Source organism: Aquarana catesbeiana, linkage group LG09, assembly GCF_042186555.1.
Source record: "Aquarana catesbeiana isolate 2022-GZ linkage group LG09, ASM4218655v1, whole genome shotgun sequence".
NCBI lineage: Eukaryota > Metazoa > Chordata > Amphibia > Anura > Ranidae > Aquarana > Aquarana catesbeiana.
The window spans coordinates 210,142,190-210,166,654 of record NC_133332.1 but is presented as its reverse complement, the minus strand read 5'-3'; the positions used below and the strand labels follow the sequence as shown (position 1 = coordinate 210,166,654).

Below are 24,465 nucleotides of genomic sequence, written 5' to 3'. Positions count from 1 at the left end.
CTCAAAATAACTCAACACACAGCCATTAATGTCTAAACCGCTGGCAACAAAAGTGAGTACACCCCTAAGTGAAAATGTCCAATAAGCATTTTCCCTCACAAGTGTCATGTGAATCATTAGTGTAACAAGGTCTCAGGTATGAATGGGGAGCAGGTGTGTTAAATTTCATGTTATCACTCTCATACATGGCACCTCATGGCAAAGAAATCTCTGAGGATCTGAAAAAAAGGACAGGTTCCACTTAGAACAGGCCTCGCCATGGTTGACCAAAGAAGCACGTGCTGAGCGTCATATCCAGAAATTGTCTTTGGGAAATAGATGTATGAGTACTGCCAGCATTGCTGCAGAGGTTGAAGGGGTGGGGAGTCGGCCTGTCAGTGCTCAGACCATACGACGCACACTGCATCAAATTGGTCTGCATAGCTGTCGTCTCAGAAGGAAGACTCTTCTAAAGATGGTGCACAAGAAAGCCCACAAACAGTTTGCTGAAGACAAGCAGACTAAGGACATGGATTACTGGAACCATGTCCTGTGGTCTGATGAAACCAAGATAAACTTATATGGTTCAGATGATGTCAAGCGTGTGTGGTGGCAACCAGGTGAGGAGTACAAAGACAAGTGTGTCTTGCTTACAGTCAAGCATGGTGGTGGGAGTGTCATGGTCTGAGGCTGCATGAGTACTGCTGGCACTGGGGAGCTACAGTTCATTGAGAGAACCATGAATGCCAAGATGTACTGTGACATACTGAAGCAGAGCCTGATCCCCTCCCTTCGGAGACTGGGCCGCAGGGCAGTATTCCAATATGATAACGACCCCAAACACACCTCCAAGATGACCCCTGCCTTGCTAAAGAAGCTGAGGGTAAAGGTGATGGACTGGCCAAGCATGTCTCCAGACCAAAACCCTTTTGAGAATCTGTGGGACATCCTCAAACGGAAGTTGCTGAGCGCAAAGTCTCTAACATCCACCAGCTCTGTGATGTCGTCATGGAGGAGTGGAAGAGGACTTCAGTGGCAACCTGTGAACCTCTGGTGAACTCCATGCCCAAGAGGGTTAAGGCAGTGCTGGAAAATAATGGTGGCCACACAAAATATTGACACTTTGGGCATTTTCACTTAGCGGTGTACTCACTTTTGTTGCCTGCAGTTTAGACATTAATGGCTGTGTGTTGAGTTATTTTAAGGGGACAGCAAATTTACACTGTTATTCTAAAATATTAGAAACAAAGAACACGGAGGAGAGATGGGTTTGCTTTAAGAGCATATTAAATAAGGGCATTAGCCAATGCATCCCATTGGGTAATACATTTAAAAGAGCGAACAAAAGTCCTGGATGGCTTAACTCCAATGTAAAAATGCATATAAAAGCAAAGGAGTAGCCTTCAAAAAATACGAGGTTGAGGGATCATCAGCATTCAGACTTTATAAAGAATGCAACAAGAAATGTAAGGGTGCAATTAGGACGGCTAAAATAGAACATGAAAGACACATAGCGGAGGAGAGCAAAAAAAAATCCCAAGAAATTCTTTAAGTATGTAAACAGTAAAAAAGGGAGGACAGACCATATTGGCCCCATAAAGAATGAGGAAGGACATCTGGTTACAAAGGATGGGGAGATGGCGAAGGTATTGAATTTATTCTTCTCCTCAGTCTTCACGAGTGAATCGGGGGGCTTCAGTAACCAAAACTGCAGTGTTTATCCTCATGACACAACACAGGAAGCACCTCCATGGTTAACAGAGGACAGAATTAAAATTAGACTTGAGAAACTTAACATTAATAAATCACCGGGACCAGTTGGCTTGCATTGGAGGGTACTTAGGGAACTCAGTCAAGTGATTGCCAGACCATTGTTCCTAATTTTTACAGACAGTCTACTGACTGGAATGGTACCAGCTGATTGGAAAAAAGCCAATGTAGCACCAATATTTAAAAAGGGCCCAAAATACATCCCTGGGAATTACAGACAAGTTAGCCTAACATCAATAGTATGCAAACTCTTGGAGGGGATGATAAGGGACTATACACAAGATTTTAGTAATGAAAACGGTATCATTAGCAGTAGTCAGCATGGATTCATGAAGAATCGTTCTTGCCAAACCAATCTACTAGCCTTCTATGAGGAGATGAGTTGCCATCTAGATAAAGGAAGGCCCGTAGACATGGTGTATCTGGATTTTGCAAAAGCATTTGACACAGTTCCCCATAAACGTTTACTGTACAAAATAAGGTCCGTTGGCATGGACCATAGGGTGAGTACATGGATTGAAAACTGGCTACAAAGGCGAGTTCAGAGGGTCGTGATAAATGGGGAGGACTCGGAATGGTCAGGGGTGGGTAGTGGGGTTCCCCAGGGTTCTGTGCTGGGACCAATCCTATTTAATTTGTTCATAAACGACCTGGAGGATGGGATAAACAGTTAAATCTCTGTATTTGCAGATGATACTAAGCTAAGCAGGGCAATAACTTCTCCGCAGGATGTGGAAACCTTGCAAAAAGATCTGAACAAATTAATGGGGTGGGCAACTACATGGTAAATGAGGTTCAATGTAGAAAAATGTAAAATAATGCATTTGGGTGGCAAAAATATGAATGCAATCTATACATTGGGGGGAGAACCTCTGGGGGAATCTAGGATGGAAAAGGACCTGGGGGTCCTAGTAGATTATAGGCTCAGCAATGGCATGCAATGCCAAGCTGCTGCTGACAAAGCAAACTGAATATTGGCATACAAGACTCTGGTCTGGCCGCACCTAGAGTATGCTGTCCAGTTCTGGGCACCAGTCCTCAGGAAGGATGTACTGGAAATGGAGCGAGTACAAAGAAGGGCAACAAAGCTAATAAAGGGTCTGGAGGATCTTAGTTATGAGGAAAGGTTGCGAGCACTGAACTTATTCTCTCTGGAGAAGAGACGCTTGAGAGGGGATATGATTTCAATATACAAATACCGTACTGGTGACCCCACAATAGGGATAAAACTTTTTCGCAGAGGAGAGTTTAAGAAGACTCGTGGCCACTCATTAAAATTAAAAGAAAAGAGGTTTAACCTTAAACTATGTAGAGGGTTCTTTACTGTAAGAGCAGCAAGGATGTGGAATTCCCTTCCACAGGCGGTGGTCTCAGCGGGGAGCATTGATAGCTTCAAGAAACTAATAGATAAGCACCTGAATGACCGCAACATACAGGGATATACAATGTAATACTGACACATAATCACACATAGGTTGGAGTTGATGGACTTGTGTCTTTTTTTTCAACCTTACCTACTATGTAACAAGCTGTACACTCGCTACTTTACATTGTAGCAAAGTGTCATTTCTTCAGTGTTGTCACATGAAAAATGTTAAAATTATTGATTATCAACCCTGTTTTTTTTTTTTTTTTTATATATATATCCTACTATGCTTTCTTCTGGAGGTTACAGGGGAACATTACACCCCAGATATTGTATTGGCTAATTAACTTGTAACGAATGTGTCAGTAATGACCTTCTATTATTATATATTAGTTTAAAATATGTATGTATTTGCAATTGTGGCACTTACTGTTATTTCAACATGGTACAGTTTTCACACCTCCTAAAGCAGTAGGTCAACTGATTTGTGAAATGCATTGAGAATGTACCAAAGCACCATCACTGCAATTGGCATGCAAAACCACAATGATACATTTTAAAGTGTCTAAAGGTGCCATACTCCACATATATGTCCTCAATCCATTAAAGCCTTATTAGGTACAAAATTAACTAGTTGCCTAAAAATGCTTAAAAAAGAAGTTTTTTTAAATTATTATTCTATTTACCTAGGTGGCTGCAGCATCGGTCCCCCGCCGGCTCAAACATCACGGATCACTCAGTTCTCAGTGCCCTGCGAGCATTGACCTGGTCCCTGTCAGTCATCAGCTGTCGGCTCTGCCCACTCCCCCCCACGTTGCAAGGCGTTGGAGAGGCTGGCTCAGGCTCTCAGCAGATCAGGTGCTAAGTCCAGGCTCCTGGGCGGATCCCGACCATATGGTTACGATTTTTCTCCAGCCTGGACCGGCTCTATGATGTCAGCAGACAGCGGCTTCAGCCTGCTGTCTGCTGGAAACGGGTCACCGGAGTGCAGAACAAACTGCACTACCGTGATCCACAGGAGAAGTACAGCCAAACGAGCTTTAACGGAGAAACCACCTCTGATATAAGGGTGCTGGACTATTATGGCCCCAATTAAAAAACAATTGACAGTTGCTGGATTTTGCATATAAAATCTCCATTGTGGATTAAAACAAATGGTACTTTTTTCCTTTGTTAACACAGAACATTAAAATCTCATATGCAAATCAGTCTGTACCACCAGAATGGACTGGACATGAAAAAAATGCCATGCATTGAGCCTTTCTGCTGATTAATTCTCATCTTTTGCTTAGTCACTAAAGATTAAAATGTTTATATTACATGAGTCAAATGCAGTGTAATTAGAGCCAAGCATCCATGTTGCACGAGTCCGGAGATTACCTCTTGGAAGTCAATAGAATTCACATTACTGCAGGTGAAAGGTAGAAGTTAGAGCAGTGTTTACAGAAAATATACAACTTAGCAGATAGTGTGGAGACTGGAGACTGGTCAGACATAAAGTGTAAGATAAGAGCTTTTATTTTCTTTACAGGTCTGAGGTACATCTGTAATAGAGAATATTAGTAAAAAATGGCAACCCAGTATTATTGTAGGAGCCTGTGCACTGGTGAAAACTGCACTGGCACTAGTTAAAGTTGTAATAAACCCCAAAGCAAACCTTTATTATAGTGCAGCTTACCAGTTCTTAGATGTGATGGCTGCATTAGCTTTATTTTTTGAGCTTTCTTTCTTTGATTTTCACCTGGGGATCCGGCCAATAAGTTGTTTTTCAAAAGAACAAGCTCTCCTGCAAATGTAAGACCCCTTTCACACTGAGGTGCTTCTGAACTGCCAGTAAAACACTGAGCGCTTTTGAAGAGCTTTTCAGGCACTTTTGAACAGCTTTCCATTCATTTCAATGGAGAGGGGAGTTTTTTCACCACCCTGCCAGCGCACTGCCCCAGTGTGAAAGTGTTCATTGATTTTAATTGAAATAGTTTTTTTGAGCTTTTCAGGCACTTTTTTAGCGTGAAAGCACCTGAAAAGCGCCTCAGTGTGAAAGGGGTCTAACAGGCGGGTTTCACACTGGGGTGGTGGGTGCGTTGTCAGTAAAAGGCCGCTATTTTTAGCGGCGCTTTACCGTCGTTTTAGCGGCGCTGTTCGCCCGCTACCGGGGCGGTTTTAACCCCCACTAGCAGCCGAAAAAGGGTTAAAAGCACCGCGGCAGCGGCGCTTTGCTGGCAGTATAGCCGCGCTGCCCCATTGATTTCAATGGGCAGGAGCGGTGAATAGTACAAAATATTTTACAGCGCACACATGCAAGAATGACATTTCCTGCAGGGCTAGTTAAAAACGCCTGAACATATTCAAAAAATACGGGGGTTTGGTCACACTATATGGTCATATAGTGCTAAGCCCACTTACTGCGACAAAGTACCCCGAATTAGTGGGTCCTACACTAGTAATAGAATGGAAGATCCTCTGTCTCAACCATGGGAGCTGAACTCCTCTATGTGGGAGAACTGAAAGGGATACATCCTAATCACTGGTGGCCACTAAATAGGAGGTAATGAGGAGGGGGAGGGGTGCTCCAGCCCAAAAACCTGGTCAGGGCCTATTAACCCCCACTAGCAGCCGAAAAAGGGTTAAAAGGGCCGCGGCAGCGGCGCTTTGCTGGCAGTATAGCCGCGCTGCCCCATTGATTTCAATGGGCAGGAGCGGTGAATACACCACTCCTTCACCGCTTCAAAGATGCTGCTTGCAGGACCTTTTTTTCCGTCCTGCAAGCGCACCACTCCAGTGTGAAAGGAGACACAGTAGCGGCTGTTTCAGGGCGCTTTACAGGTACTATTTTTAGCGCTGTAGCGCCTACAAAGCGCCCCAGTGTGAAAGGGGCCTGAAGCTACTTTCACACTGAGGGACTTTACAGGTGCTGTAGCGCTAAAAATAGCGACTGCAAAGCACCTGTAAAGAGCCTCTCCTGTCTCTCCAGTGTGAAAGCCCGAGTGCTTTCACACTGAAGCGGTGCGCTTGCAGGACGGTAAGAAAAGTCCTGCAAAACCTCCCCGCTAGCAGCCAAATAGCGCCGCTAAAACGGCACTAAAAATAGCGCCGCTTTACTGCCGATGCCCGCCTGCCCCAGTGTGAAAGTAGTCTAAAGGGTGGTGAGACAAACCATTTACCAATAACAGGGGTGCTTACAATGATCAACTTTTATTTATTCATGTAAAGCCTTTGTCCTAAAAAGAAAAAAAAAAAGTTTGCTGTAACTGCTTGTGTAATTGCAGTGTGACTGGGAGTTTATCTTAAAGGAGAAGTATGGGCAAAGCTCTTTTGTGCGCAACTTCTCCTATGGATCATAGTTCCATTCTGTACTCCTGTGACCCATTTTCAGCCAGCAGCAGGATAAAGCCAGCCGCTCCCACCCCCTCCACAGCCCAGCACTCCAGTGAGTAGAGAGCTGGTGACTGACAGCCCCTCTGCAGACTGAATACTAAGAACTGAGTGAGCAGCGGTATTTGATTGCTCAGTTCTTCATGTAGAACGGGCAGGGGACAGCTTCAGCTAGGATCAGTGCTGCAGCCATCTAGGTGAGTATGATTATTTACTTTTTTGTATTCCCAAACTTTTCTTTTAAATTTATTAGTGTATCTAAATCTGCTAGTCATCTAACACTACCCTCCTCCTCAGATTGACAATGCTACTGTCTGCTGTGCCCCTTTATCCAGAGTAGATGCAGGAGGTGTGCTACTGGCCAGATCACCAGGTGAAAACAGAGGAACAAAACTAAAAAAAACTAATACAGCCACCACATCTGAGGATTGGTAAGCTGCAATATTACATTTTTGGTTTTGGATTTAGTACCGCTTTCCGCTATCTTCAGAGTTCCATAGGGCATTTAGCATAGGCAAATATTGACTTTATCCTGGAAGATGGTGCTTGAGCCCATCCTTCCTGGCACTAGCACTTTCATGTAATAGGCAGCCATACTGACCAATAGGAAGTTTACAATTTGAGGCCCCGGGAGCTTTGCACACTATGCCACACTTGCCTCTGAATGGGGCCCCCTCCAGCAAGGTGATGTCTGCACTCCCTCTTGTTTCTCAGTTGCTGGCAACTTCTCCTGGGCTTCTTCCAGGTGTGAAATTATCTCATGCTGGGGACAAGGACTGGCCAGCCACACAAGATTCTAAACAAAAAACAAAAAAACACGTGTGGTCATGGAAGCACCATAGAATGATGTTTTCACAAAAAACAGTTATGTTACGGGCCATTTTTATCCAATAAAAAACTTTTTTTTTTTCAGGATTCATTCATTTCCGTATTTTTTACATTTAGATGTTCTTTTGTGTATTTGCAGTGTATTGCCAGAACTTTGCACCCAATTTCAAGGAGAGCGAGATGAATGTCATAGCAGCAGATATGTGCACTAACGCCCGCAGGGTACGTAAACGCTGGCTCCCCAAGATAAAGTCGATGCTGCCAGAAGGTGTGGAGATGTATCGTTCTGTGATGGGTGCAACAGCGACTGGTGTCCCACTGGAATCAGATTTCCAACCCAGTCCAGCCCAGGTGTTCGAGCAACGTATTTATGCAGAGCGGAGAGGAGATTCTGGCGCCATAGTGTCCTTGAGAACTAACACAGCAAACATAGACCTCACCTCCAATGCTAGTCCTCCATTCGAACAGAGCCAGGAGGCCGAAGGAGCAACAGGGTCCGTCATTCAGGAGGTAGGTGGCACTGATCCGTTGACATCGGACAACCCAAGCTCACCTCCAACTTCTTTCGAACAAGAAGCCGGCTCCACCAGCAGGCCAGAGACCCCTGTGCGGAGACAAGAAGCTTCGTACAGTGGGACTTTATAGATCATGAAGAAAAGCCAACAGGGAGTCCGCACGGTGACCTGTAAGGGAAGTTGTAATTCTAGCGCTGCTTGCATGCATTACTAATACGAAAAGAAAACAAAATGTGATCAGCCACTTACTTCAGAACTGCTATTTTTGCCTGACTAAAATGTGATTTTTATTCTGCTTGTATTTAAAACAAAAACACTCAAAAAACAAAAAAATTACAAAGGAAAAATAATCGCGTTCGTTATACTGTAAACGATCAGGTCGAATGAGACCTGCTTAGTTATAAAACAAAATGGGCTCATTTTTAAAATGGAATTTACTCTAATGAATGCATATATTTGTTTTATCTTCCACTCACAAAAGCACGTGTTTAAGAAAAAAAACGAAAAAAAAGTAAAGTAAAATCGGCACCGTTCATTAATCCATTCATGGTTTAAATGGGACGTTACCATCACTTATCGTCTGTCATCCTTCTATTTTGGAGCAAGACATTTCTTGGGACTATTGCAATCTGCAAAGCAGGTTTGGGGGCCATCAAATGGCAAGTTTGTATGACATTGTGTATTAAAATGGAGATATTGGCCTTGTTTGCAATTCACAGTTTATTTTTATTTTTTGTAATTAAGATTAGCCTAAAACTTCTAGTTTTGAGAGAATGAAGACTTTGTTAAATCCACCTAGTATCTCCAAGCGTGTATAGGTGGCGACTAAGAAGTTCTAGTTTGGAAGACCACCCATTAGTAGAATTGATCTTTGCTGGTTTATCAAACCAAACAATTAAATAAAAGCCAGCAAGCTCTGTTACATTGTTTTGGCTTTGTTACCAATGTTGAAGTCGTAATCTAGATTTTTACTTTTGGAAAGTTTAACCAGGAATTGCATTCACATGAAAGTATACAAAAGTTGCAAAAGAAAATAGTTTAAGTATTTGCACTGTTACAAATGTTCTTCTAAAAACAATAACAGAATTGGCGTCATTTTTTTCTCATACAGAGGAGAGATGTAGTTAAAGAAGGAATATTGAACTTTTTTCATTGCATAAAAATTTTGAATATCTAGTTATAATTAGAGCATTTGTTTGGGGAGAATCTTAAATTGACCTTTGCATGTATTGAAAACCATTTTATGGTAAACTATGAAACAAACTTAACGGTTTTAATAGCTAGATTTTTTTTTATTTTGTGGAGTTTTAACATTGGAAGAATTCCTTTCCTTGGGCTTAGTTGAAAAGGAAACATCTATATCTGTGTTGTTTGACAGATACATGCTTTGGTATATTCACTGATGCAAGTAGACTTAATGCAACAAACATGGGTTTTGTATTTACCGAGCTCTGAATGGGTTGATTTGTGCTTCTGGGAGGTTAAGACAAATACATCTTCATGCACAAGTTGAATTTTGAGGCTTCAGGTGTTTAGGTTCTTGAATACTATTTGGACTTGGCTGGCTGTAAGGTTCTGCTTGGTGATTTGAGATTAGAAGTGAAAAGGGCAGTACCTTCTTTAGGGCTTTCTGTATCTGTTCTGGAACTCAGAAAGATGTACAGGTTCTAGGCCTTTGCAAAATTTTACTTGGGGATTTTGAAAATGTTTTTATTCTTCTTTTTTTAACCATTAGCTAATGAGATGATCTAAACATGCATACGTTGTTAAAGGTTCTGTGTTTATTTAATGCATGTAAAAATAAAAATAAAAAAGTCTAGCTATTTCTGAGCAATTGGAGGACAGTCTGGATAAATTACAGATCCAGCCTAGAGGAACTTTTGGCGTGCTTTTGTTCTTTCCTTTTCAACGGGAACATTATGTGTTTACCACACACTGCATTTGTCATGTAAAATCAGATTATTGATTTTTATATCAGTCTTAATGCATATTTTAGAAAGTATTCCCTCCTGCCTTCTGGATATCTCCCAAGCTGCCATAAATTAATGGAGTTTGTTTTTGATGCATGCATTTCCCAGAATCCTCTGGGGTCCTACAGAAGAGGTAGGATCAGGTCATCATCAGTTTAGACTTTCTCCTTTTGCTCAAATGTGAATACAATTTTTTTGGGCTTTAGATGCAGATTAATTGCACTTTATTCTGAAAAAACACTTCTAATATGTCCTAAAAGGCACAGAGCTTTGCAAATTGATTATTTTGAAAAACAGAATAATTGATGTGCACTTAGATACAGATAGTTTATTATAGAATTGGTCACAAGGTAGAGGGCTTTGTTAATGGAAAGAGAAGAGAGCGATTCCAGATGTTTACTATATACCAGCGGGAAGATTATAAGGTTAGCACAATGCTGCTTCCTTGCCTTAAAAGATCTACAGAAATAGGGTAATGGGACCACCATGAAATGTAGGACAGTGATAATTTACACCAAGGCTGAGCATCCTATCAGTAGTTTCAGACCTTTAAGCATGTTGTCACTTGAAGTTTCAATACCTAAAAGGCTAAGTGCTCTCCAGCCCTGGTTGATCTCAAGAGAGGCCAAGCGTCAATGCTCAGTTATTAGCTGAGCACTGTTAAAAACTTGTTAAAATTTGTTTATGGGGTCTTCAGCCAATGCCATGTTTGGAGCTCCAAAAAAATGTCTCATAATGTAGAAAGAACTTATTGTTCAGTCAGTTTGTGATCCTTGGTTGGCTTCCTAGGTTGTCAGATTGTTTATTATCTGTATGAAAACTCAACACTTATGTGTTTACAAGATCCAACTTTGAGGGTACATTACTGGATTATTATGAGTTTTGATTAGTGAAGATGAACACATACCTTGCTAAAAACACCCATAGCTAGGACATATTTTTCATCTTATATGTAATCAGTTCTGACTTTTTTTTTTTTTTGGAAGGATCAGTCTATGCATTTTGAATACACTAAAAAAAAAAAATTTATAGGGTGATAAAATGGGAAGACTGATTATCATGTAGTGTTTCCAAACAGTCATGCTCCAACATCTATGGGCGTTTTAGCTGGCAAAGATTCAAATTATGCTACTTGAAAGAAAAAAGCAATGGAGTCAATCTTTATACAAGAGCAGCGAGCTTGGATCATTGGCTGGTGATCATTAAGCAGGCAATGTTCAGGTCATTGGTCCCTGGATTGATATGAATTGGGTTGTTCTTTCTGTATACAAATGGCTAGCCATAATATGAATTATCTGATAAATACAACATTAAATATTACAGGTACTTAGCAGTTTAGAAATGAGATTTAGGCACAAGCTAGTAGACTATAGTCTAGATAGAACAATTGAAAAACAAGGTACCTTCTTTAGCACAGCGGACCTTGGCAATGGTATCTGCAGTGCAGGTATTAATGTATTTGAAGATCAATAAAGGTTAAAACCAAAGCGGTATTAATCTGCAGAACTTATGAGAAAGCACTTATTATATTTGGAGTGAAATGAGTGTGTGTGTGTATTTTAAGTGATCAGATTTTGTGAAAACAGTGGCAGTTCCGGAGAAAGGCCTTGAATGTAGAATATGTATGTTTTTTATGAATGTTCTTTAAAATCCCAATTTCATGAGTCAAAAAATAATGCTTTTGGGCCATTTTGGCCTAGTGTAGAATAAAATTCACTTATTGCACAGACTGTATTAACAAAACTAAAGTGATGTATAGAGCATAACTTGATTTGGGGAGTTCAGAGAGGCACCTTGCACAATGGGAGAGAAATATATATTTTTTATTTACCTAATTTTTTCCTGTACATATTTTAGTTTAGGAAAGCAGAAGATGTAGGATAAAACTGTTAAAAATGTGAATGGTATAGGACTTACTTATCACATGGTGATGTATGTAAGTCATTTGCACTAACGTTTTCTGTGTGTCGAGGATTAACGATGTGAAAGACTGCGTGGATGATCATTTCTAATTTTGGAAAGATTTTACAAAACATAAAAAATAAAAGGGGTGTTTAGAATGTTCAGAGAACTTTGATTGTATAGGCTTTCCTGAGTGCCTTATTTTTTTTTTTTTTCCTTTTTGCTAATATGTGAAAAATTATTACATTTCTTTTATGTCTGTAGGTGGAAGCTCAAATCATTCTTCCTAAAGGGATTAGTCAAAGTTTATTAAATCCCTATTGTTTACAGCAGTATATTTGATTAGCCAAAAGAAAACGTAGGCTATTGTCTAGAATTTGGAATAGGTTCTGTACGAAACAAAAAATGATTTTTCTTGTTTCAATGAACATTTCTTGCAGTCTTGGCAATATTATTATGCCTGTGTGTTACAAAAGCACTTTCCCCCTCCCAAGCATTTCATGGGATTTTAAAGGAGAATTAGTACACAGTATTTTTTTTTTTTTTTATTTCTTCCCAAAAAAATTTTATTTGATAGCCCCGACACATGCTTACTTCTACAAAATGCAAACGGAGAATAAAATTTTCAGAATGAATTTAAAAAATACAAAAATAGAATGTAGTGTATGTATTACAATTCTAAAAATAGCATATTTGGTGCTGATTCTCCTTTAAACTTAGACATAGTTGGGTGAAACAAAGCCTGAACATCCCGCTATCTCAGTCTACACATTTAAATTTACAGTTTAACACTGTATTCTATGGTTACATTGCATTATTAAATTTCAGAATGACCTCTTGTCTTACTCCTTTATGTCTCACTGTACTGCAATTACCAACAGATCAGAAAATGTATAGATTTTACATTTTTAGCTAGGCCTCCAGAAAAGAATGAGTTCTGCTTAGTTCTTTGTGGAAGGTTAACACAGTGCCAAGTCTATGGCTTTTTTTTTTCCTAAACTCAGATGTTAAAAAGTAGAAAAGATCTGGTCAGAGTGCAATTTGCTAACCTAATGTTTGATGTTATTTAAATGGTTTGTGTTTTTTTTCTTAGTAAATTTGACCCTTTTTATTTTTGTCACTGTTGGCCTGGTTTGTTAAACAGCCTTTATTGGTAATCCAAGAATTTTCTTTTAATTGCAGCTTAAAGACCACCTTTGCCTTTTTATTGCAGTTATATCATTTTATGTGAAATAAAGTGTTCATAACAATTGTTGGCAAACGATGCTGAACAATTTACAGAAGTCTACTTTTTAAACCTGTCTAATTCATGGTCCATGCCATTTGGTTGTATGTTTTGTGGATCAGTTGACCACAAGGGATTTGTCATACCCACTTGTGGGGAAAATAAAAACATTTTAGGGCACGCACATTACTGTATCTGTATTATGTGAAGCACATTAAATTTTAAAAGGTCAGACCACTCAAGGGTGATATTAGTTATGGGTGCAATGATTTGCCCAATAGTTTCTTGCATCTTAAGTTCACAGTTTAAATATGGCAAAACTTTGTGCTCCTCCAATTTTACAATGGCAAGTGCAGCCTGCAATTAAAAGAGACATACACATTAGAGGTCGACCGATATATCGGCCGGCCGATATATCAGCCCATATTTGGCTTTTTTTACTTAATCGGCATTAGCCAATTGTGCTGATAAAAAAAAGCCAATAATAACTTCAGCAGGACTTGCAAATGACTTCTGTAATAGAAGTCAATGCAAGTTTCTTGAGGTTATCTGTGGAGAGGATTCTCTCCTCCCTGGGCAGCCTGCCAAGTCTGATAAGAAGATACATTGTATCTTTTCAAGTTATTTTATCAATGAGCTGAACTCTGTGTGTAGAAGTTCTCAGTTTAACCATTTAAAGACTAAATCTTTTCTGACATTTGTTGCTTACAAGTAAAAATCCTGTATTTTCTGCTAGAAAATCACTTAGAACCCCCAAACATTATATATATTTTTTTTAGCAGAGACCCTAGGGAATAAAATAGCGGTTGTTGCAATATTTTATGTCACACGGTATTTGCGCAGCGGTCTTTCAAACGCAATTTTTAAAAAAAAAATTAATGAAATAAAAAAAAAAAAAAAAAATAAGTAGCAAAGTTAGCCCATTTTTTTTCGTCCAAAAGTTTTGATTACCTGTTTTTGTGTATTTAATATTTAAGATATAGTTATTTTTTTTAAAATCTAAATTATACATACAAGTGAACTGATTGGAGGTTTGTTTTGTTTAATAAATGTTTAAATGTAAAAAAATTTCTGTATCACTTACTACTTAAGGTTGCTTGCACACTGGAGCGGGCATGCGTTGACGGTAAAACGCTGTTAGTTTTAGCGGCGCTTTACCGTCATTTTAGTGGCGCTATTCGGCTGCTAGCAGGGCGCTTATAACCCAGCTAGCGGCCGAGGAAGGGGTTAAATGCGCCCATGAAGTGCTGCTGCCGAAACGCTTTGCAGGCGCTTCGGCAGCGGTGCGCATTCATTTCAATGGGCAGGAGTGGTGGAGAAGCGGTATACACTGCTCCAAAGATGCTGCTTGCAGGACTTTTTTTTAACATCCTGCCATCGCATCGCCTCAGTGTGAAAGCACTCCGGCTTTCACACTGAGACTGCAGGGGAGCCGTTTTACAGGCACTATTTTTAGCCCAAAAGCGCCTGGAAAACGCCCCAGTGTGAAAGGGGTCTAACTGTTAGATTTTATGAGATGAAGGGAAAAAAAAAAAATCGGCCTAATATATCGGCCCCAAAAAATCGGCATCATATATCGGCCATCGGCCACCGCGATTTCTAAATATCGGCATCGGCCAGAGAAAAACCCATATCGGTCGACCTCTAATACACATCCAACAAAATCTTTTATAAATTTCTTGCAGTGCTTCACCAATCAAAATATTCTACCCTTGTGCAAAATGAAGACTGAAACTTGTGTACTCCCACTATAAGTAAAAATTCTGATTAAATAAATAATTTGATCTCGAACTGCATTTATAGAGGCAGAAAGGTTTTCCAGGCACCTTACTACTTTGTGCAGGAGAGTGATTCTTCTCATACCCCACACATAGTATGAACATTGTGCTATATGCTTGAAGAACACAATCCTGCGCATTACAGGAGTGTTCACAGGAAGAAATGAGGACTTTTTCACACCTGGGGCTTACAATAAATGCACATTGACCTCTAAAAACAAAGTGTAAGGTCAAATAATCTGTTACAATGGAATTTCTACCAATGGTGGAGGTCACAGTTTTACTGCTTTTGCACAAGGGTAGAATGTGGTGAATGGTGCTGGCTTTTCCCTCATACTCCATGAAGTCTCTTTGCTTGCTGCATTCTCCTTATTGTATAAAAAAATTAAGGCGGCGGACTGCTAAAAAACTTCTATGGCAGATGAATAGAGTGACAGCTTTTTCAAGTCTGCGAGAGATGCAAGGGCCTAATGAATGAATCATCCTATTAGGTTCTTTTGGATGGAATAACCTTTTACATGTCTGAGCACAGTGGTATTGCAAATGTATAGGCAAACAGCACATGAAATGTTCCTGTCTGAAGTATTGCAGAAGCAGCACTTTGTGCGTTAAATTCACAAAAGATGCTCATGCCTTAGGTATCAATAGATGTGAGATGTCAGTTGGAAGGATTCTGGCAAAAAAAAAAAAAAAAAAAAGATCATTTTAACCTGATTATATGCGCTGCGTAGATACCTAGTGCCAGTCTTATATGATAGTGGTGGAGGGATAACCGCTTTTTGCATAGTAGTCTCTCTCGCTCAAAATCAGTTGGCCAGGAGATGTCCTCAGAGGTTGCAATGCGTCCTCAGTCCAACTGTTTCCCAAACAGCAGATTTAGATGATAAACATCTCACACTAAAGAATGTTGATTTACTGGTTGGGAAGAGCAGTGTCATCTTATATTAAATAATTACAACTTTTTAGGTGTTGTAGATGGTCAATAAATTCCTCTTATAGGATGCCCTGCTCACTTATGTTACAGCTTCTCTGAAAGCCAGCTAAACACACATAAAAATAAGTCAAATAAAATAACAAACTTTAACCAAAGTTTTTTTTTTTTAATCAAATTAACAAGAGGCACCTCAAAAGATCAAAACTGATCACTAAAATACACATCTAAAAAACACATTGCTTTTTAGAGTTTTTTTTTTTTTTTTTTCCATTCTTGTGGCTACATTAAAATTCAACATTCATCTATGTGAGCCTTTAGCTGAACAACTTGTCCCCGATGAACTGATAATCAGCCATCCTCATAAAAGCTGGCTAAAGGCACAAAAATATCTGCCTATTTTTGAGGTAGAAAAACCTTGAGAAAAGTCAACATTCAATAATTGCAACTGATTCCTCCAACTGGTTGAGCTCTAATTAGCATACACAAGTGATTAAGCATATTGTTTAATCATCAATGTACACAAATCTAGATTTATGTTGGGTGCCAGCTCAGTGGTCTGTTTCAATTCGTAAAATCGATTTGCACATCTCCATTGAGGATACTCTTTTTTTAATTTAATGTCTTCAATGCTGTATTTAAATAACATTGACCAACAGTTGAATGGGCAGGACAACTCCTGATAGCAGCTTGTTGTAAAGACCTTGAATGAATATGTTTGCTTAATTCCTTAACAATATTTGTAAGCAGACAAGAAAAGGTTGTGTTTTTGGGATTGGTTTGGAAATTCATTTATAAAATTAGCATCGTTATCTTTCCACTCACAGCTATCAAAACTCCACAATTTTATGTCACATTTGGGCTTGACCTTTTAGAAACTATAAAATGACAACGAGATTCCACAGAGGGTGGCAAAGCACCTTTTTCACCATATGTTGCCCCTTGTTGTGTCTTTGTCCAAGTAAGCACATCTAATGGAAATGCTGACTTTTTTCAACATATTTGAACAGGCAAACATTGGGTCTTATTTCAGGAAGGTCCTTCAGATAAAAGGCGCTATACTTTAACAAATGACACATCAACACTGTGTATTTAATTTTATGATCTAAATTAACCAGAATGCAGTTTTGTCATATGGAAAAAGCACAGCCCTAGAGTTACCACCATGAAATTAGAATCATATATTCTAGAATAAGCCCCAATGAGGTTGATTTACTAAAGGCAAATCGACTTCTTGCTAGAACTTACTAAATTAGGTGAAGCCGTTTACTGCCATCATCAAATCCTATGCAAGCTTTCCTTGCATGCGATAGACTATCATTTGCCAAGTGAAGTTTCACCACAACCACTAGACTCACCTTGTAAAGTGAACAGCCTATATGCCTTTAGTAAATTAACCCCAATAATTAGAATCTACTTAGGGAGTATGCAGGTTAAACCTCTTGTTTAAGCCTCATCTTCAAATCAGAAAGAGATTGAACCAATTCCAGGTCAGGTTTTGCCTAGATGTTCGATGGCAATGTATTTGAAGACTGATTATTCAAAGATAGAATTGTTTGGTCACATTACAATAGACATGTGTGGCACAAACGAAAGACAGCAGGAGAATCTCATAACAACTGTGTATTGGGGCAAATGTTATGCTCTTGGGATTCTTTTCTGCTTCAGAGCCTGGGAAGATCACAGCCATCTCAACCATACATTCTACATCATTTTGAATTGGGCTTGATAAAAATGTGATGCCATCTGTCCAAAGGTTGAACCAGGAATGAGTCTTTCAACACCATTATAATCTGAAGAAGAACACTACCAAATCCACCAAGGAATGTTTAAAAAAGAAAATATGAAGTAATATAGGGTTATCAAAACCATTGACTCCTATTTTGATTTTATAAGGGATTTTGAAACTGGTAGTTCATGCAAGGCAGCCCACAAAGGTCTTGCAACTAAAGAAATTTTGCACAGAGAAGTAGTTAAAAAAAAGTCAGTGCCAGAGACTGGAGAGAAATGACAGAAAATGGCCACAAGAAATTCCTGCCTTCCACAATACTTCTTTGCAACCATTGTTATTTTTGTTGACTAAAGGATTGAAAATGTGCAAATATTTCTTGTTTCTATTCCAAGTAGATCACTTTTTTGGTCGGCGCGGTTTTGATAAATATCTAACGTTTGCCTATTCAAATATGTTGAAATTGTTCATTTCCATGAGGTGCACTTCATTTTCCTTATGACTGTGTTTATTTAACTGTGTTCTCCTACAGATGGTAACCCAGTTAAAATTATGTTGGCCACTTCAGAAAAAGTAAACTGTAAATTCAAGGCCTTTCACCTAAAACTTTTATTTCTATTTTGGGTGGAGGTAACAAATTCAGCATATAAGGTTAGTTTTAAAGCCCTGTCATTAAGATCTCCTCTATAGATGCTTTAGGATTCTCCTCCCTTCTATGTTATTTCCTCTGCTGCCTGTCTGGGTGTCACAAGGGAACACCAACGGCCATCTGTGTAAGCAGCTAAGGGGAAGAGATTACTGAAGGAACTTCATTTCTGAATCTTTACACAAGTGTTAAAAGTAGGTATAATGTAACTCCCAGGCTGCTTACATCACCTTCTATCGAGCCATAAGAAGATATCTAAGAAGACATAGAGGATTAGATTTGTTTTCCTTCCACAATAGGTGGAAGAAAAGAAAATTGTTCAATTTCAGTATCAACACAATCAGTGTTGATGGGGGAATGCCTGCCGCAGCAATATTGGCTATTGTGTTCTGCCGATAGGGAGCCTTCTCGGCTAGCAGAACACAATGAATCCTGCTAGCAGCTATAGCCGCCAGCAGTAATCGCAAGTAAAAATAAATCAGACAGGCTGGCTATACCAAAGTCAATCGATGGATCAACTCGGGTACAATCAGCCTGCCCATAGATGGAGCAAATCTCGGCTGGTCCATGCTGAACCGGCCAAGATTTGATTCATCTATGGCCGGCTTTAGTTTAGGATGGAAAACCTCTTACAGTTTATTGTGGACTGGTTTATATTTTATATAGTTTCTAGTATACAAACCTCTAGTTTTATATTTTCCCCTCACCTCCTGTTCCATTGTCATATGTCACTGGCACAAGAAGTGAAAAAAGCCAGATAAGTTCTAACCTTCCCCTCTCTATCCAAAATGAAAAGTTTTGGCTGGAGTTGGACTTTAATTGTTGTTCTATGTTCCTTCCAGCTGCCATCTTTGCACTCCAACTACATTTTGTGATAGGTTGACGCTCATACAATGCAAAGTGCTTTATGGATAACATTTTACAAGCAGTTGAATTGAAAATTATTACAGACTATAGTGAACAAAGTTTGGACAAGTATAACGTATACTAAAAAGCACAGTCACAATTGAGCCACGTGTATACTAAATGCTGCACAAGGACAAAAAAAAAAATCAAACAAGGTAATATAAAGCTAAGCCCGTTTTTAAATTGAAATTTCACAAAGTCTAGCGTTCATTTTGCTCATGACTGCCTATTTGACCCCCACCCTTGCAATTGTCTAACACACTCAGTTTGAGAACCAGTTACTATCTTTAATCAACTTCTTCCATTCAAAGCATTTTGCACATGATCTGTGATTCATTGTTAACACACAGAGACAAAAAAAGCCAAAACATGCACTACTATTTTTAGCAAATAAAAGAAGTGTGGAGATGTCTAAATATTTTTGACTTGCACAGTTGGATGGCATGTGATTTCAAATAAAACATTAATCCTTTCGACAGAATGTTTAGGAATTGAAGAAAGATACACAGTTCTTTTTAGCGCATCTGTTTTAGATACAAAGTAGTACTGTATTTTATGACTGTTAAACTTTTATTTTTTAAGTTTGTGCTGTCAGAAACTTAACAGAGACACTGGTGAGTTATTTTCATACAGACGCTTTTTAATTTTTTTGTTTTTGTTTCATCCACTGGTACGTATGTGCTGTTACTATGTATAGTTTAAGACTGTTATTTTGTTACCATGGTTGTCTGCTGATATCAGAAGTAAAGAGAGAAAAAAATAGAAAGAAAAAAAAAAAGAAAAAAAAAGGGTATCCAACATTTCAACAGACGCTCATAACTGTTTTTCATATCATAAAACAAGGTTTTAAAGAAAACAGCTCCATCAGATACGGTCATTAACTGTAAGATGCTTTGTAAAATTCACATTTACAGAATAATAAAGTCAATTGAAAATTAACCTGTTGTTTCCTTGTTTTATCTGTGTAAAAGAGCCTTACAGATATGGTGACAATAAATAAGACGTGTGCAAAAGACAAAGTAAAGATTACGTTACAGTGAAAAGCTGCAGATAGACTGCAGAGAGTGGATGACAATGACATGGTGGTCTACAATGCTTATGCAATCCAGCAGCACCCTGCAAAGCATGCTATTAAATAGTATGCTTGGGTCAGCATAACCAAATGTCCCCCTTTTACTCTCCATATGAATAAACCCTGATATGGAAGGAACAGAAATAAACTTGATTGGCCAGAATGAAAGTAAAATGGGAACAGTTTCAAATTCAAATAAACACTATATTACCAAAAGTATTGGGATGCCTGCCTTTACACGCACACAAACTTTAAGGGCATACCAGTCTTAGTCCATAGGGTTCAATATTGAGTTTTCCCACCCTTTGCCGCTATAACAGCTTCAACTCTTCTGGGAAGGCTGTCCACAAGGTTTAGGAGTGTGTCTATGGGAGTGTTTGAAGCGCATTTGTGAGGTCAGGCACTGATGTGGACGAGAAGGCTTGGCTTGCAGTCCACGCACTAATTCATCCCAAAGGTGTTCTATCAGGTTGAGGTCAGCACTCTGTGCAGGCCAGTCAAGTTCCTGCACCCCAAACTCGCTCATCCTTGTCTTTATGGACCTTGATATGTGCACTGGCGCGCAGTCATGTTGGAACAGGCAGAGGCCATCTCCAAACTGTTTCCACAAAGTTGGGAATATTATCTAAAATGTCTTCATATGTTGATGCCATAAAAGTTCCCTTCACTGGAACTAAGGGACCAAGCCAACCCCTAAAAAAAAACCCCACACCATAATCCCCCCTCCACCATATGATTCAGACCAGTGCACAAAGCAAGGTCCATAAAGGCATGGATGAGCGAGTTTGGGGTGGAGGAACTTGACTGGCCTGCACCTGACCTCAACCCATATTACACCTTTGGGATGAATTAGAGCAGGGACTGTGAGCCAGGCCTTCTCATCCACATTAGTGGTTGACACCCCCCACCCCCACCTATTTAGCTTCTGGAAAAATGATCAAACATTCCAATAGACACACTCCTAAACCTTGTGAACAGCCTTCCCAGAAGAGTTGAAGCCATTATGGCTGCAAAGGGTGGGCAGCGCAATATTGAAGCATATGGACTAAGACTGGGATGCCATTAAAGTTCATGTGCCTGTAAAGGCAGGCGTCCCATTACTTCTGGTAATATAGTGTAAGTGTTGATAGTTTTTGTACTGAGGCTGACTGTTTACAGTGAGGGAAAAAAGTATTTGATCCCCTGCTGATTTTGTACGTTTGCCCACTGACAAAGAAATGATCAGTCTATAATTTTATAGGTAGGTTTATTTTAACAGTGAGAGACAAAATAACAAAAATATCCAGAAAAATGCATTGCATTTTAATAAGTGAAATAAGTATTTGATCCCCTATCAAATCAGCAAGATTTCTGGCTCCCGGGTGTCTTCTATACAGGTAACGAGCTGAGATTAGGAGCACTATTTTAAATGGAGTGCTCCTAATCTCAGCTTGTTACCTATAAAAAATACACCTGTCCACAGAAGCAATCAATCAGATTCCAATCTCTCCACTATGATCAAGACCAAAGAGCTGTCCAAGAATGTCAGGATCAAGATTGTAGACCTACACAAGGCTGGAATGGGCTACAAGACCACCGCCAAGCAGCTTGATGAGAGGGTGAAAACAGTTGGTGCAATTATTCACAAATGGAAGAAACTAAGAAAAAAAAACGTCAATCTCCTTCGATCTGGGGCTCCATGCAAGATCTCACCTTGTGGTGGAGTTTCAATGATCATGAGGAATCAGCCCAGAACTACACGGGAGAATCTTGTCAATGATCTCAAGGCAGCTGAGACCATAGTCACCAAGAAAACACCGTGAAGAACTGAAATCCTGCAGTGCCAGCAAGGTCCCCCTACTCAAGCACATGTACAAGCCCGTCTGAAGTTTGCTAATGGACATCTGAATGATTCAGAGGAGAACTGAAAGCGTTGTGGTCAGATGAGACCAAAATCAAACTCTTTGGCATCAACTCAACTTGTCGTGTTTGGAGGAGGAGGAATGCAGTCTATGACCCCAAGCACTCCATCCCCACCGTCAAACATGGAGGTGGAAACATTATGCTTTGGGGGTGTTTTTCTGCTAAGGGGACAGGACAACTTCAGCGCATCAAAGGGACGATGGACGGTGCCATGTACCGTCAAATCTTGGGTGAGAACCTCCTTTCCTCAGCCAGGGCATTGAAAATGGGTCATGGATGGGTATTCCAGCATGACAATGACCCAAAACACATGGCCAAGGCAACAAAGGAGTGGCATAAGAAGAAGCACATTCACAGCAAGGCACGGGGCTCGAAAGGAATGGCACCTGTGGGTGTTCCTTCAGAGCGCATGCACCAGTAATGTCACTGGCTGCATGTAATGTAAATATCTCCAAAACAGTACACATTTAGGAGATATTTTCACTACCTACAGGCAAGCCTTATTATTATAGGCTTACCTAAAGGTAAATGTCAGCAAGGAAGTTTACTTCCTCTTTAATCCCAAAGAAAATATGTGGAGAGAGCTGAAGGTTTGAGTTACCAAATGTCAGCCTTGAAACCTTAATGACTTGGAGAGGATCTGCAAAGAGGAGCGGGACAAATCCCTCCTGAGATGTGTGCAAGCCCGGTGACCAACTACAAGGAATGTCTTACCTCTGTGATTGCCCACAAGGGTTTTGCCACCAAGTACAAAGTCATGTTTGGCGAAGGGGTCAAATACTTATTTCCCTCATTAAAATGCAAATCAATGTATAACTTTTTTGAAATGCGTTTTTCTGGATATTTTTGTTATTCTGTTTCTCAGTGTTAAAATAAACCTACCATTAAAATTATAGACTGATCATTTCTTTGTCAGTGGGCAAACGTACAAAATCAGCAGGGGATCAAATACTTTTTTCCCTCACTGTATATGTGCAATAGTTCCAAGGCACTAAAGTAAAACTTTAGCTTGGATTACAAGTGATGTCATCATCCCAGAACTAATATGCAGCTCAGGGGTAAGAAAATGACATCTTCCATAAAGAATTTTGCGCAGGTATCTTGCTGCGAGACCAATTTTTTTTAAAAATAAAGGTTTGCTGGTCTACAATCATCTGCACTTTACATAAAGCTTTTTTTTATAATTTCCTAAAGTCTTTTTAAATAAAAAATTAATTTAGGGTGCACCCAACACATTAGTGTTGGTTTTCCTAACAAGCAGTAGCCGGTTCCTTTCAGACTCACGCTAACTGAAGGTCTGTATGTAAGTTTACAGAGCAAGGAGGAAGAACTAGAGGAGTCTCTTGTCAGTTTCATCCAGCTATGTATGGAGCTTGAGCTATGCAGTTCTGTAAACAGGAGTTTTTAGGGAAAGAAGTCCAAAAAAACTGAAACAGGGTTATGCCTGATGTTTTTCATGGTCCTGAAACAATGGCTAAAAAGATTGTTTGAATTTAACACATAACTAAAGCCTATTTGTGTTTCAGTTCAGACAACTAAAAATGAGAAGAAATCATAGCAAAAAGGAAGCCACCGAAACAGGGAACTGGTGTCCCCATTGGAAGTTTTACCCTCAGCTTCTTTACTGAGGACAGTTGTAAAATTTTGGATGTCCTGTCACTTTCTCTTCTAGTGATAATGGTCATTGGGACCAGTGTTAATTTTGGCAGCAAATTTCAATTCAGTTTTAGTCTAATGCCCCGTACACACAATCGGAATTTCCGCAAGCAAAAGGCCGATGTGAGCTTTTGGTTGGAAATTCCGACCGTGTGTATGCACCATTGGACTTTTGCTGGCGGAATTTCCGCCAGCAAAAGATTAAGAGCAGGTTCTCTATCTCAGAATCATCGATTCGTATGGAACTTCCCTTTTTTAGTGCTGTTGTACGTCACCGCGTTCTTGACGTTCGAAAGTTCAGAGAACTTTTGTGCGACCATGTGTATGCAAGCCAAGCTTGAGCGGAATTCCATCGGACAAACCATCCAAGGTTTTTCCGACAAAAAGATTCTGATCGTGTGTACATGGCATTAGTCCTTTGACTGAAATGGCGTTTTAGTTTCATTTTAGTCTTCTGTAATTGTTTTAGTTTTAGTCATATTTAGTCGACTAAATGTCCAGTACATTTTAGTCGTCTAAAACTCATTTTAGTCGTTTAAAATCGAATGGGTGTAGTTAAATTTTAATGCATTATTTAAGCATTTCTCTACAATTTCCAAACTCACTATATACTGCTGGAGTGAAAAATCTATTATGTTATTATTTATGGTATTCAGGTTTAAACATCCACTACACAGACCAGTGTTAATTTTTACGTCAAATTTCAATTTAGTTTTAGTCGTGCTCTTTTGACTAAAATTGACTTTTTACTTTTAGTCATATTTTAGTCATCTCAATTGTTTTAGTTTTAGTCGTATTTTAGTAGGCTAAAATAATATTAATTTAGTCGGCGAAAATGTTTTGGTCGATGAAATTAACACGATTTGGGACAAAGAGGGTTAATCTCACCAGTGGGGACAAAAACGCAAAATAAAACCT

General features: G+C 39.5%; 1 protein-coding gene across 8 annotated transcripts in view; it reads left to right on the top strand.

Moving 5' to 3' along the window:
* NACC2 (NACC family member 2) overlaps positions 1 to 19,856 on the top strand; it is a 250,949-nt gene extending 231,093 nt beyond the window's left edge. For all 8 annotated transcript variants that reach the window (XM_073599632.1, XM_073599628.1, XM_073599634.1 and 5 more), the window contains one exon: positions 7,455 to 19,856. In XM_073599632.1, the coding sequence (XP_073455733.1) occupies positions 7,455 to 7,960 (506 nt within the window). In that variant the 3' untranslated portion in view covers positions 7,961 to 19,856. The remainder of the gene's footprint in view (positions 1 to 7,454) is intronic.
* The last annotated feature ends 4,609 nt before the right edge of the window (positions 19,857 to 24,465 follow it).